General features: G+C 42.3%; 1 protein-coding gene across 3 annotated transcripts in view; it reads right to left on the minus strand.

The window, feature by feature from the left end:
• Positions 1 to 8,497, minus strand: part of TRIM44 (tripartite motif containing 44) — a 109,967-nt gene extending 101,470 nt beyond the window's left edge. Inside the window, exon 1 of one of the 3 annotated variants that reach the window (XM_060606364.3) lies at positions 7,455 to 8,491. In XM_060606364.3, the coding sequence (XP_060462347.1) occupies positions 7,455 to 8,123 (669 nt within the window). In that variant the 5' untranslated portion in view covers positions 8,124 to 8,491. Of the gene's footprint in view, positions 1 to 7,454 lie in introns of all 3 variants that reach the window. The other 2 variants (XM_060606366.3, XM_060606367.3) reach the window with 2 other exon arrangements.
• Between the last annotated feature and the right edge of the window lie 4,169 nt (positions 8,498 to 12,666).

Here is a 12,666-nt window from a genome sequence, read left to right on the forward strand (position 1 = left end):
AAACCATTTTATTCACATCAAAATCATTTTATTTTTAAAAATGTTTTAATGTTTATTTATTTCTGAGAGAGAGACAGAGTGTAAGCGGGGAAGGGGCAAAGAGAGAGGGAGACACAGAATCCCAAGCAGGCTCCAGGCTCTGAGCTGTCAGCACACGGGGCTCGAGCTCACAGACTGCAAGATCATGATGTGAGCTGAAGTCAGACGCTTAACCGACTGAGCCATCCAGGTGCCCCCAAATCCTATTTTACTTTATTTCATAACTTTATACCCATTTTAGAGATACAGAAGTGTAGCCAAACAGCTTGCCCAATGTCAAAAAGCAAGCAGCAAAGCTAATTTCTGTCCCTCTCTAATCCTGCACTGTTTTATATTTTTCTTTACAACACTTATTACATGTATATTTGCTTATCTGTTTTTCTCTATTTTCTTAGCTGCAACAGATATAGGGGCTTTTTCCACTGCTCACTGCTATATCCCCAATACTTAGAAAGCACCTGTCCTTGGCCTATACTCCATAAATACTCGCTGAATGAATGAATGCAGTGGAACATGGATCCTGTTCTCTCACCATCATCATGCAGTGCTACTTTTATAATATTTTTTTAATGTTTATTTTTGACAGAGGGAGACGAAGAGAGAGAGAGAGAGAGAGAGAGAGAGAGAGAGACAGAGACAGAGGCAGAGCATGAGTGGGGGAGGGGCAGAAAGCGAGGGAGACACAGAATTTCAAGCAGGCTCCAGGCTCCTAGCTGTCTGCACAGAGCCCGACACGGGGCTTGAACTCACGGACCGTGAGATCATGACCTGAGCCGAAGTCAGACGCTCAACCGGCTGAGCCACCCAGGCGCCCCATGCTGTGCTACTTAAAAAAAAAAAAAAGTTTTTTTTAATCTTTATTCTTGAGGGGGGGGGGGGGGGGGGGGGAGGGGCAGAGACAGAGGGAAACATAGAATCCAAAACAGGCTCCAGGCTCTGAGCTGTCAGCACAAAGCCTGATGTGGGGCTGGAACTCAGGAACTGAGAGATCGTGACCTGAGCTGAAGTTGGTTGGTCACTTAACCAACTGAGCCACCCAGGTGCCCCATGCTATGCTACTTTTAATATTCCAAGAGCCTTACTCTCTTCCAATAAGCAAATGTACATTGGCCTCAAAACATCTGAAACCAGAGTGAACTGAAACTAAAGCTGTAACTAAGCTCTGATCCAAGCTCAAATATTTACTGGATCAAAATAATTAGCCCTTCATCCTAGCTGCCTAGTAGAATAAATAGCATACACCCCTTCTGAGGGACAAAAAAGAAAATACTACTGTCCCCAGTTCTTTTAAACACAATATCTAGTATTAGATGAAAAATCATGAGACATGAGAAGAATTATGAAAATGTGACATAAAATCAGACCCCAAAAGATCTTTTACAAGATCTTTTAAAAATAAACAAATAAGCATTCTAGAGTTGAAAAATACATTATAAACTAAGAATTTAACAAATGGGGGCGCCTGGGTGGCTCAGTCGGTTAAACGTCCAGCTTCAGCTCAGGTCGTGATCTCGTTGTTCGTGAGTTCAAGCCCCGCGTCGGGCTCTGTGCTGACAGCTCAGAGCCTGAAGCCTGCTTCGGATTCTGTGTCTCCCCCTTTCTCTGCCCCTCCCCTGCTCATGCTCTGTCTCTCTCTATCTCTCAAGAATAAATTTAAAAAATATTTTAAAAAAAGAATTTAACAAATGATATACAACAGAGTATATGTACCTGTAAATAAATAAACAGATTTATCTATTATTTCCCAGACATACTAAGTAAAAAAGCAAAGCAAAAGAGATAATTTATATCCTCCAAAACCCAATTAATTCCAGTTTCACCATGTGAAAAACATCAAACAAATCCAAACTAAGAGACATTGCACAAAACACCGGACTAGCACTCCTCAAAACTATCAAGGTCATCAAAAGCAAAAAATGTAATGTGACCACAGGATCCTGGTACAAAAGTCATTAAAGGAAAAACTGGTGGAACTGTAATAATGTCCATAGTTTAGTTAGCAATACTCCAACGTTAACATAAGAAGAGTACAGGAAGGAGCTCTTGTTTTTTGTTTTATTTATTTTGAAAGACACAGAGACAGTGTGAGTGGGGGAGAGACAGACAGAGGGGGAAAAAGAGAATTCCAAGCAGGTTCTGTGCTGCCAGCACAGAGCCCGACCCAGGGCTTGAACCCATGAGATCATGACCTGAGCCAAATCCAGGAGTCCGATGCTTAACTGACTGAGCTACCCAGGTGTCCCTGGGAAGCAGCTCTTGATCTGAGCACATTCACTGATCCGAAATAAAATGGGATGTACATTTGACTGGGGGTGCAAAGTGAGGAGAAGGTAAGAGAAAGCAAAGTTGATGACATGCTCAGAGTGAGATTTTTTTTTATTTTTATTTTTTAAAGTAATCTCTATACCAACGTAGGGCTCAAACTCATGACCTTGAGATTAAGAGTCAGATGCTCTACCAACTGAGCCAGCCAGGTTTCCCCCAGAGTAAGACATTTAAAAGAGACCCTATCCACACAGACCTGAGATGCTTTCACAACTGCCAAAGAGTAAAATCCTAGAGTAAAGACAAACTGAAGTAAACCTTTCACTATCTCACCCTCCAAAGGGGACTGTGGGAGTGTTGCCTTGGAGCTGAACAAAAGGGGGTGAGGAGCTGTGGGAATGGATGAAAGTAGAATCTTTAAGAAGTTGTAAACGTGGGCAGGTACCTCCTAAAAATTTGGTCCAGGAAATCTCAAGCAATTAATTTAGTTTAAGGGGGTTCTAAATAAATTGTACCCTCAGGCCTTTGCACAAGCAAATTCAAATCCTCTTTCGAAGAATATAGCTTCATGCCGAAGAATACAGCTTCGTGCCAAGGCTTGGGAAATCGCCACAAATAATTTTTCAAAGGCATTGAGAAGCTATGCAGGCATAACAAAGCACAAAAGGAAATAAACATGAAAAACACCATCAAAGTGTTCACATACTGGATCCACAAAGTCTTCACATACTAGAATAATCAAAAACAGATTATGACCAACATATTCACTGTTCTCAAAGGAATAAAGAGAATAGTTACAATATGAAGAAAGACAATAAGAGCATATGATTCACAAATTTATATTAACACATTTAAAAAGTGAGACAAAATGGACAAACTTATGGTAAAATGTAACTTTTCAAAACTGACCTGAGGAAAAACAGACAACTTGTACAGACCTATTATCATTAAAGAAATTGAATCCATAATCAAAAATACCATAGAAAGGGGGCATCTTGGGTGGCTCAGTTGGTTAGGTGTCTGACTTCAGCTCAGGTCATGATCTGACAGTTCATGGATTTGAGCCCTGTGTCAGGCTCTGTGCTGACAACTCGTGAAGCCAACATAACTTTGATAGCAAAATCTCATAAGGACAGTACAAAAAAAAATTTATAAGCTAATTTCTCCCATAAATATGTGAAAAAAATCCAGATAAATTATTAATTAGCCAAATTTAAAAACATAAAGATATTTCATCATGACCAAGTTGTGTTTCTCCCACAAATGCAACGTTGCTTTAATTGTAAAATATAATAATAATGACATGAAGGGATGGAAATAAGACCATATATATGCACACCCCTGTGTTTTTGTGTACAAATACAAGAACATTTGAAAACTTAGCAAGAAACTAATAGAAGTGGTTACCAATAGTCATGGGGGGGGGGGGGCACCACGTGAACGGTACAAGGGTGAACAAGAGACTTTTGAGACACGTGAACATATTACTTTTTTAAATTTAATTGAAAAAATCAATTCATATAATTCACCTCATCAACATAGTAAAAAAGTAAAATCACACGAACATCCCAATAGATGCAAGAAAACCATTCAAAATTCAGTATCCATTCAATATTAAGAAAAATTTTTAAACTAGGATTAAAAAGGAACTTTCTTGGGGCACATGGGTAGCTCAGTCGGTTGGGCGGCCGACTTCAGCTCAGGTCATGATCTCGCAGTCTGTGGGTTCGAGCCCCGCGTCGGGCTCTCAGAGCCTGGAGCCTGCTTCCAATTCTGTGTCTCCCTCTCACTCTGCCCCTCCCCTGCTTGTTCTCTGTCTCTTTCTCAAATAATAAACATTAAAAAAAAAAAGGAAAATTTCTTAATCTGATGAAATATATCTGTGATATATATAATATATAAATATATTACCACACTTATTTGTGAATGTTGTAAATTATTCATCAATTAGAACAAGACCACAATATCCACTATTACTTACATTCAACATTATATTGGAAGTCCTATCTGAAGCAATAGGCAAGAAAAAACACATATAAGGATTGGAAAGAAACAAAAAGTGTCTCTCTTTGCAAATAATAAGATCATGTATGTAGAATAAATCTACACATTATTAGAATATTTAAGAGAATTTAGGAGACATTTTAACACAAAAATCAATACATAAAAGTTAATCATACTCCTATATACAAGTAGAAAACAAGTTTTGGGGGCACCTCAGTTGGTTAAGCATCCAAATTCGGCTCAGGTCAGGATCTCACAGTTTGTGAGTTCCAGCCCCGTGTAGGGCTCTGTGCTGACAGCTCGGGAGCCTAGAGCCTGCTTTGTTCTATGTGTGCGTGCGTGCGTGCGTGTGTCTGCCCCTCCTCCTGTCATGCTCTGTCTCTCTCTCTCAGAAGTAAATAAACATTTTTAAAAATTTAATTTTTTTACAATACTATAAAGTTTTAAGTGTCCAGGAATAAATTTCACAACGAGGTACAAGATCTTTCAGAAAAAAAAAAACTATAAAACTTTATCATGAAGCAATTTAGACCAAAATAAACATACCAGAAGACTTTATCTTGTAATGATGTTAATTCTTCATATATTGCTTTATACACTAAATGCAATACAAAAAATGTCCTGCAGGCTTTTTTGGATTCTTTTGATTCTTTTTTGGATTTCTTTTGATTCTAAGAAATATAAAAGGCCAAGACTGGCTGAGATACCCATCTAGAAGAACAAAGTGGAAGGACTTGCTCTACCAGATATTAAGTCTTGTTACAAAGCTATGATAACTAAGAAAACATGTTTTTCACACAGGGATACACTAACAGATCAATGGTACAGAATAGAAGACCCAAGAAACACATTCACACACATATAGGCAGGTAGTATAGCAAATCCATGTAGAAAAGGCAGACTTTTCAATAAATGTTGCTAGAGCAATTGGCTACCTGTATAGAGAAAAAATGAAATAGAGTCCTTACTTCCGCCACACAGAAATCAATACTAAGTGAAATAAAACACAAAAGCACTAACAATAAAAGCAATTATTGATAAATTCTACATTAAAATGAATTTCTACCCAAGACATAATTTAAAAAACAGAGAAGATATTTGCAACCCACATAAACAACAAAGAAGTCAAAGAAATATATGAATACGCCTATAAGTTAATGAGAAAAAGACAACCTAATAGAAATATGAACAAAAAAACCGAAAGGGTATTTCACCAAAGGAGAAATACAAAAGATACACAAAGTCCTCAGTAACTAGAGGAATACAAATTTATTTTTTTTATTATTTTTTTTTAATGTTTATTTATTTTTGAGACAGAGAGAGACAGAGCATGAGCAGGGAAGGGGCAGAGAGAGAGGGAGACACAGAATGTGAAGCAGGCTCCAGGCTCCGAGCTGTCAGCACAGAGCCCGACGCGGGGCTCGAACTCACGAACTGTGAGATCATGACCTGAGCCGAAGTCGGATGCTTAATCGACTGAGCCACCCAGGCGCCCCGAGGAATACAAATTTAAACCACAAGAAGATACTATCACATATCCACAAAATTGACAAAAATTTTAAATTCTATAATAGTAAGTCCTAAAGATACAGAACAACAGGAATTTTCACATACTCTTCCTGGCAATGTAAATTGGTACAACCACTTTAGAAAATAACTGGCAACATCTGGTATTATTTAAGATATGCACAGTCTGTGACCGGACAATCTAACTCCTAGGTTTATATTCCATTTAAGTATATGCAGATATGCACCAGGAGACTTGAACAAGAATGTCCATACCAACATTGTTTATGATAGGCAGAAACTCCAGAATTTCTAAGTCAAATTTCCATCACTGACAGAACAGGTAACTTGTGGCACAGTCATAAAATGGAATTCTACACAACAATGGAAACGAACAAACCACAGCCACCCACGGGACAAATCTCAGAAACACAATGTTGAAAAAATGAAGCATAACTCAAAAGAATGCACAATAACGATATGATATCAATTGTGTCAAGTTCAAGTAAGTTTAAGAATGTGTGGACAGATGGATGGATGGATGGATGGATGGATGCATGGATAGATAAGCAAGGAAATACCACCTCAGAAGTTGGATAATGGTTACTGGGAATGGGAACTGGTTATAATTGGAAAGGACACTGGGCTTCAATATTGCTACTAATATTCTATGTCTTAATCTGGATAGAGGTCACATCAGAATTTGCTCCATAATGACTTGTTAGACTGTGCACGTTTTCACACACTGCATATTTTACAATAAAAAAGGGAAAATCTCAATAAAAGAGATACTCATTAACCAAGTATTTGTTATTCCATTGCCTGCAATTGCAAGGTTGCTTAAGGAAACCAGTCATCATAATATGACAACATTCACTAATAACTTGATCATTCGGTTTCCTCCCTAGTTAACTCCAGCGATTTCTCTCACTGGCTGTAAATAACCACAATATAAATAAAAGGCAAATCACTTGCAAATCCATTCGCCCAGCAAATATTGATTAATGTCTACTACTTTCCAAACACGTCCAGGGGACTAGCAAGGTCCAAAATAGAAGGCCCTGCCCTCCCATCAAGAAGGAGCACACAGGGACTCCCACTTGCATTCCAAGTTTGCCTCCAACCTCTCATCTTCCTTTCCAAATAGGTATCACACATGAAGAACCTAAAAGAAACTCAGGGTGCGTATGACCTTAATAGGATACCACCATCTCCGACGGTCTCCTCACTACAGAGGAACTACCTGGACTCATCTGGCCAAACCACAGCTTCCCGTGTTTTCAAGCAGGCAAAGAGACTGCCTTACCAAGTCAAGGCACTATGCTCAACAGGGTGATGTTGTGGGAACTGGCTTACACGGAGTCAAAACTCCCAAGGAATGCTTCACCCGGGATCCAGGGACCAGTGGCTTGCAATTTTCCAGAGAAAAGTGTACACTAAGCTTTGTGTGTACATATATCTCCCTTGGGTCAGAGTCCAGAACTTTCATCTGATTCTCAAAGGAGTTCAACCAAAAAGGGGGAATACGCACTGCTCCCAACAAGTTGCACAGACTGGCTTTTTAGGGTTACGGTGAAAGCGAACGTTGACACCCAGGTGTCCTGACCTCTAGACCTATGCTCTCAACTCCCAATACTTACTCTTAGTTCCTCGAAGGCTTCATCTAGGGTGGAGAGCTGGTGTCCCTGGTGAGTCCCAATGACCGGACACAGGACACAGATAAGCTGCTTATCTTCCTGGCAATAGGTGCTCAAATCGAGCCCATGGTCCGGACACTTCCTCTTGGCCACTCTCTCCGCTTCCATTTCTATTTCTGGGTCAAATTCGCTTTCTGCCTCCGTTTCTCCCTCGGCCTCAGATTCTCCTTCTTGGTTGTCTTCCTCTGCTTCGCTCTCTTGCTCATCCTCCATCTCTTCCTCACTGTCGTCTTCACTGTCTTCATCGCTCTCATCCTCACTCTCTTCCTCCGTCTCGCTCTCTTCTTCGGATTCACTGTCTTCCTCGGACTCGCTCTCCTCCCCCACCTCGCTCTCTACATCCCTCTCATTCTCCACCTTGGCCTGGGCATCTTCCTTCGCGTCGCCCTGCGCGGGGGCGTCCGCGGTCCAGGCCGGGGCGGCGCCGTGGACGTACTGGGCCAGGTGGTGGCTGGGGAACTTCTGCCTGTGCGCCTCGGCGTGGCGGTGGCAGTAGCAGAAGGCGCACTCTCGGCACACTTCCTCGGCCCCGGGGGCCTCGTCTGGCTCGCACTCGTCACACGTGCCGTCGTGCGGCAGCTCCTCGAAGGCCGCGCCCACTCCGGAGGCCATGTGGCTGCGGTGACGCGGCCCAGGCCGCTGGGCCTCCGAGCTCGCCGCGGGGCCTCCTCCCGTCCTCCTCCCCGCAGGGGTCCCGTCCCAGGAACTGGCCGCGCCGGGTCTTGGGACAGGCCTGGGGCCGCGGCGCCGCCGCCGCCCGCTCGCGCCAGGCGTAGGAGCGAGGGGCCTTCCCGCCGGCTCCGCCGCTCGGCGCCCGCTGCGCTTCCTCCCGCGGCGCGGGTACTTCCGGCGCGGCGGCCCCGCGCCCCCGTCGGCCCCCGCGCCGCGCGCCTTCCTGCCTCGCGCAGCCCGGGGCGAGATCGCAGCGCCGCCAGCCCCGCCGCCCCGGTTCTGCTTTCCCTTTCCCTGTCAGCGGTCTCTTTTCACTTCCTGAGTCATTTAAAGTGGCAAGGGCCCTTTTCCGCGTTCTATGGGGGGAGCTCGGCAGCCCCGGATGGAGGGGGAGGATGGAGGAGGTCTCCCGCTCACTCCCGAGGCGGGAATCGGGCCCCGCCTCCCAGGGTCCCTCCCTGTAGGTGTCAACCTGACTTTTCAAGGCCGCTAGGCAGGTGTAAGTGGGTATTGACTGCAGTCTCTGTCCTTCCAGTTGGTCGCCGCCCGTCCCAGTCCCCATCGCCCCGTGTTCCGCCAGGTGCTAGGACTGAGTGTTGTTTACCAGACCGAACCTGACCGCTTGGGATTTTATGAGGGCCCCCGGAAGGGTTGTGTTTGTTCTTTTAGGCTCAGGGAATTTCAGAGTCAGGCTGGGCAAACAGACACTTTCGATCCACAGCAATACTATACTTTGTCTATTTGTAAAGTCTATTTGCATTCCTGCTTCTCTGGGGCTCAGAATCTCTAGGGTGGCAACCTGAATGCCTTTTTTTTTTTTTTTTTTTTTTTTTTTTTTTTCTGAGAGCTTCTTGCCTTGGGTTTGGCTGAGATGTCAGGTGAAGCAAGTGAGGAGAGAGGATTTGTCCAGTGAGAGTTCCAACGTGCAGTCATTTTGCTTTATGTTAGGAGACCGCCCAGATCCAGATTGGGATTCAAGAGAAATGAAAGGGACTGTTATTTATTAACCGGTTCTGAAGTGCCAAGAATTGGACCAGATCTTTTTGTGTCATTTTAAAAGCTAGTTTTGGAAGATCCACTGCCGGGGGGCTCCCAATTCTCAGTACTACAACTTATTGGCTTTGTGATCATGAAGAAGTTAATTGATCATTCTGTGTTTCGCTTTATAAAAACATACATAAAGTGGAAATAATGGTAATCTCTACCTGCTGGGGCTCCTTTGTGGATGAAATGTAAAGGTGCCTGCCTTGTAGAAGTATTCACTACATTTTAACTATTATTATTGGCTCAAATTCTATTTAGTTGCCCATATTTGAAGGAAGTTTTAACCATATTTTTAACGCACTAGGCATTATTGGCTAGATGCTGGTAGTATAAGCACCCCCCCCCCTTAAACCTCTACCCCATATCTAAGTCTCTCCAAGACTAAGAGCTTTTGTTTTGTATGTAGGAGAGGAAAAGGACATTTTGATCTAATCCAGGGAGAGGCTGAGGTATGGTTGAACAGAATGGAGGGGAATGGAATGGTGTTTGTTTTCTGTTGATTCACTTCTATAATTTTGAGCTGGGATTTCCATTTGAGTTTCACAAAATGCCAGGGCATGGGGTGAGGTAAAAATCATTTAAAATCATTTTTAATGTCTTCACATATGTAATGTATGCTTCATTTGTGTGCAGCTTTTGTCCAAGACTTATGTTTTTGAAATCTTTTTTTTTTTTTTAACCTCAGAGTAATTGTATAGAATTTTGGTGGGGGTAGGGGGGGATCAGAAGGAAGGTTTGTTTTATTCCAATTCCATACACATTTCTACTTTCTCCATTTCATTTCTTTGGAAATTATTTCTGTGCCTGCATTTGAAACAGGGATTGATGCATCATTCTGAAAAAAATAAAAAAAATAAAAAAAATAAAGTCAACAAATGTCAACTCAAATATCAGCAATAGTATACCTAGTGAATAGTGTTTCCTGCTTGCTAATTTCCACCACCCCAGGCTTAAAAGAAACAGCAGCCTATACAAACATAATGTTATCACAGCTAGAAAATATTTTTTTCAGTGAAAACAATTTTTTAATGTCTTAAGAGAACATTTCTGTGTCCAGGGTCTTTGGTGGAGAGGGACATGTGTCTTTTGTTGTCATTATTATTGTTGTTGTTTGTTCTTAACTTTATCTGAGGGAAAGTTAAAAGATCATACTGTGCAGTTCAGTGTCTAACATTTCACAATCTTTCTTTGAACTCTCTGCGATAAGAGGATCTTAGAGGCAGAAGTTGATGGAATTGTTAAAAAGGGACTTCATAAAGTTCTGGTAATGGGGTGTGGTTGACTCCATGAGATGGACCTTCTGTCCCCCTCAGCACAGAAATCAGAATGGTCTGATTCCCCAGGAATCTTTGGGAGCATCCAGAGATAGAAACTTTGTTATATTAATGTTTTTGCTTAGAAAATTACATCAAAAAGTAGCAGCTTAAAACAGTAAGCATTTATGATTTCCTACTTTCTGTGAGCCAGGAATATGGCAGTCACTTAGCTAGGTGGTCTAACTCACAATCTTTTAAGAGATTTCAGTGAAGATGTTGCCTGGGGCTGTAGTCACTTAAAGGCTTGACTAGAAATGTTAAGATTTGCTTCGAAGACAGCTCACTTATTCGGCTGTTGGCAGGAAGACTTACCACTTTCAATTGGGCTGCTTGAGTGTCCTCATGACATGGCAGTTGAATTCTCCCAAAGCAAGTGATCCGAGAGAGGGCAAGGTAGAAGATGGAATGTCTTTTATGGCTCTAAGCTCAGAAGTCACACATCATCATTTCTGACATAGCCTGTTAGTTACAGAGATCAGCCCTATTCATTGTGGGAAGATACTACACAAGGGCATAAATATCAAGAAGTGAGGATCTTTGGGTCATTTTTGATGCTGGCTACCATGTTCTACTGTCAGACCCCTAATGATTCACATCTCTCTCAAATGCAATTCACATTCACTTCCTCCCAAGGTGCCCAAAAGTCTCGACCCATTACATCATCAGCTCAAAGTCCAGAATTTTATCATTTAAATCAGGTGCAGCTATGGAGGAAGCTTCTAGTGTCTTAAATGCAGCCCTCAAGTATAGTTCCCCTTCATCTGAATAATTATGTTTCTGCACACTGCCAACTTAACGATGGTGGGACAGGCTTAGGATAACTGGTACAGACACTCCAGTTCAAAAAGGAGAAAAGACAGGAGACACAAAGGAGTCACTGGTCCACAGCAATCCTATAATCCAGTTGGACACATGTTAGAAATTCTTTGATTAGAGCTCAGTCCTACTTATGCCAGGGAATGGCTCTCTATGGCTTTTGACTTTACCCTGTGGGCTCTTCATTCCACTTTCTGAGTCATCTTAACTTTTCTCTGAAAAGTAGCCCATGTGTGCAGCTAAGTAATTTATCAGTCTGCTTCCTGCGAGTAGAATTTAGGGGGCCGAAAGACCCCTTTTCATTTTGTACTGTCTCTGTCCCCCTAGTCCATGCTGGCAGTATTTCTGTATTTCCCAATACAACTCTTTTAAAATGTTGTGAGTTTCCTATGAATGTAATTGAGGCACCACTCCATTGGACAGAAGCCATACCCATACCCTTCTCTTTGGGATAAGCCCTTCTCTACTCTGGAGAGTCCCTCTGCTAAAACTGCTGAGGCACAACACTCATCAGCTTCTTTGAATCCCTGTTGTTTCTCTGAATGATTCTCTCTGAGTCACTGCTGTAGATCTTTTTGAGGTCTGAACAAAGGGTTTTATAGCCACACTGTCAGATCCATTATTTGATGATGTGCTCCTTGAAGTATCCTAGAGTTTATTTTTGAGTGGAAACCATTTCTTCATTTCAGCATTATTCGTCATCTAGAGAAGATGGGAATTTTCTAGTCTACCAAGTTCTGGGCTTCTTTTTAGTCCTTCTTTAGATTTTTCTCCTTCTCACATTTTGCTATAATAAGGAAGAAGACATCAGTCAGCACCTTCAACACTCTACCTGGAAATATACTGAGCTAGAACACTCCATTAATTAGACACATTTTGTACTTTCTACATCCCTCCAGATGACAGTGTTGCTAAACTTCCTGCCACTGTGTTACAAGGACCCCTCTCCTCCAGTTTTCAATAACATTTTCCTTATTTCCCCTAAAGCCTTCATCTACAGCCTTGTCAAAGGCCATCAGGATTGTAGTCACAGATTCTTCAAGACTTTAAGGGCTTTTGCTGACACTCTCTCCCAAGTCCTTCCAGCTTCCCCCACTGTCCAGTTCCAAAGCCACTCCAACATTTCAGGTTTCTCTTACAGAAGCACCTCACGCATCATAATAAAATAATGCATTCGTTGTTTACGAGTGTATAATAAATTACCCCAGAACTCTGAATCATCTTGAGGGCTGACTTACTGGCTTTGGTGCTGTCTTCCCAATGTGGTTAGCAACACATGGAAGGCATCTCCAGATGCTACTGCCGGA

This window comes from Panthera onca, chromosome D1, assembly GCF_046562875.1.
Source record: "Panthera onca isolate mPanOnc1 chromosome D1, mPanOnc1 haplotype 2, whole genome shotgun sequence".
NCBI lineage: Eukaryota > Metazoa > Chordata > Mammalia > Carnivora > Felidae > Panthera > Panthera onca.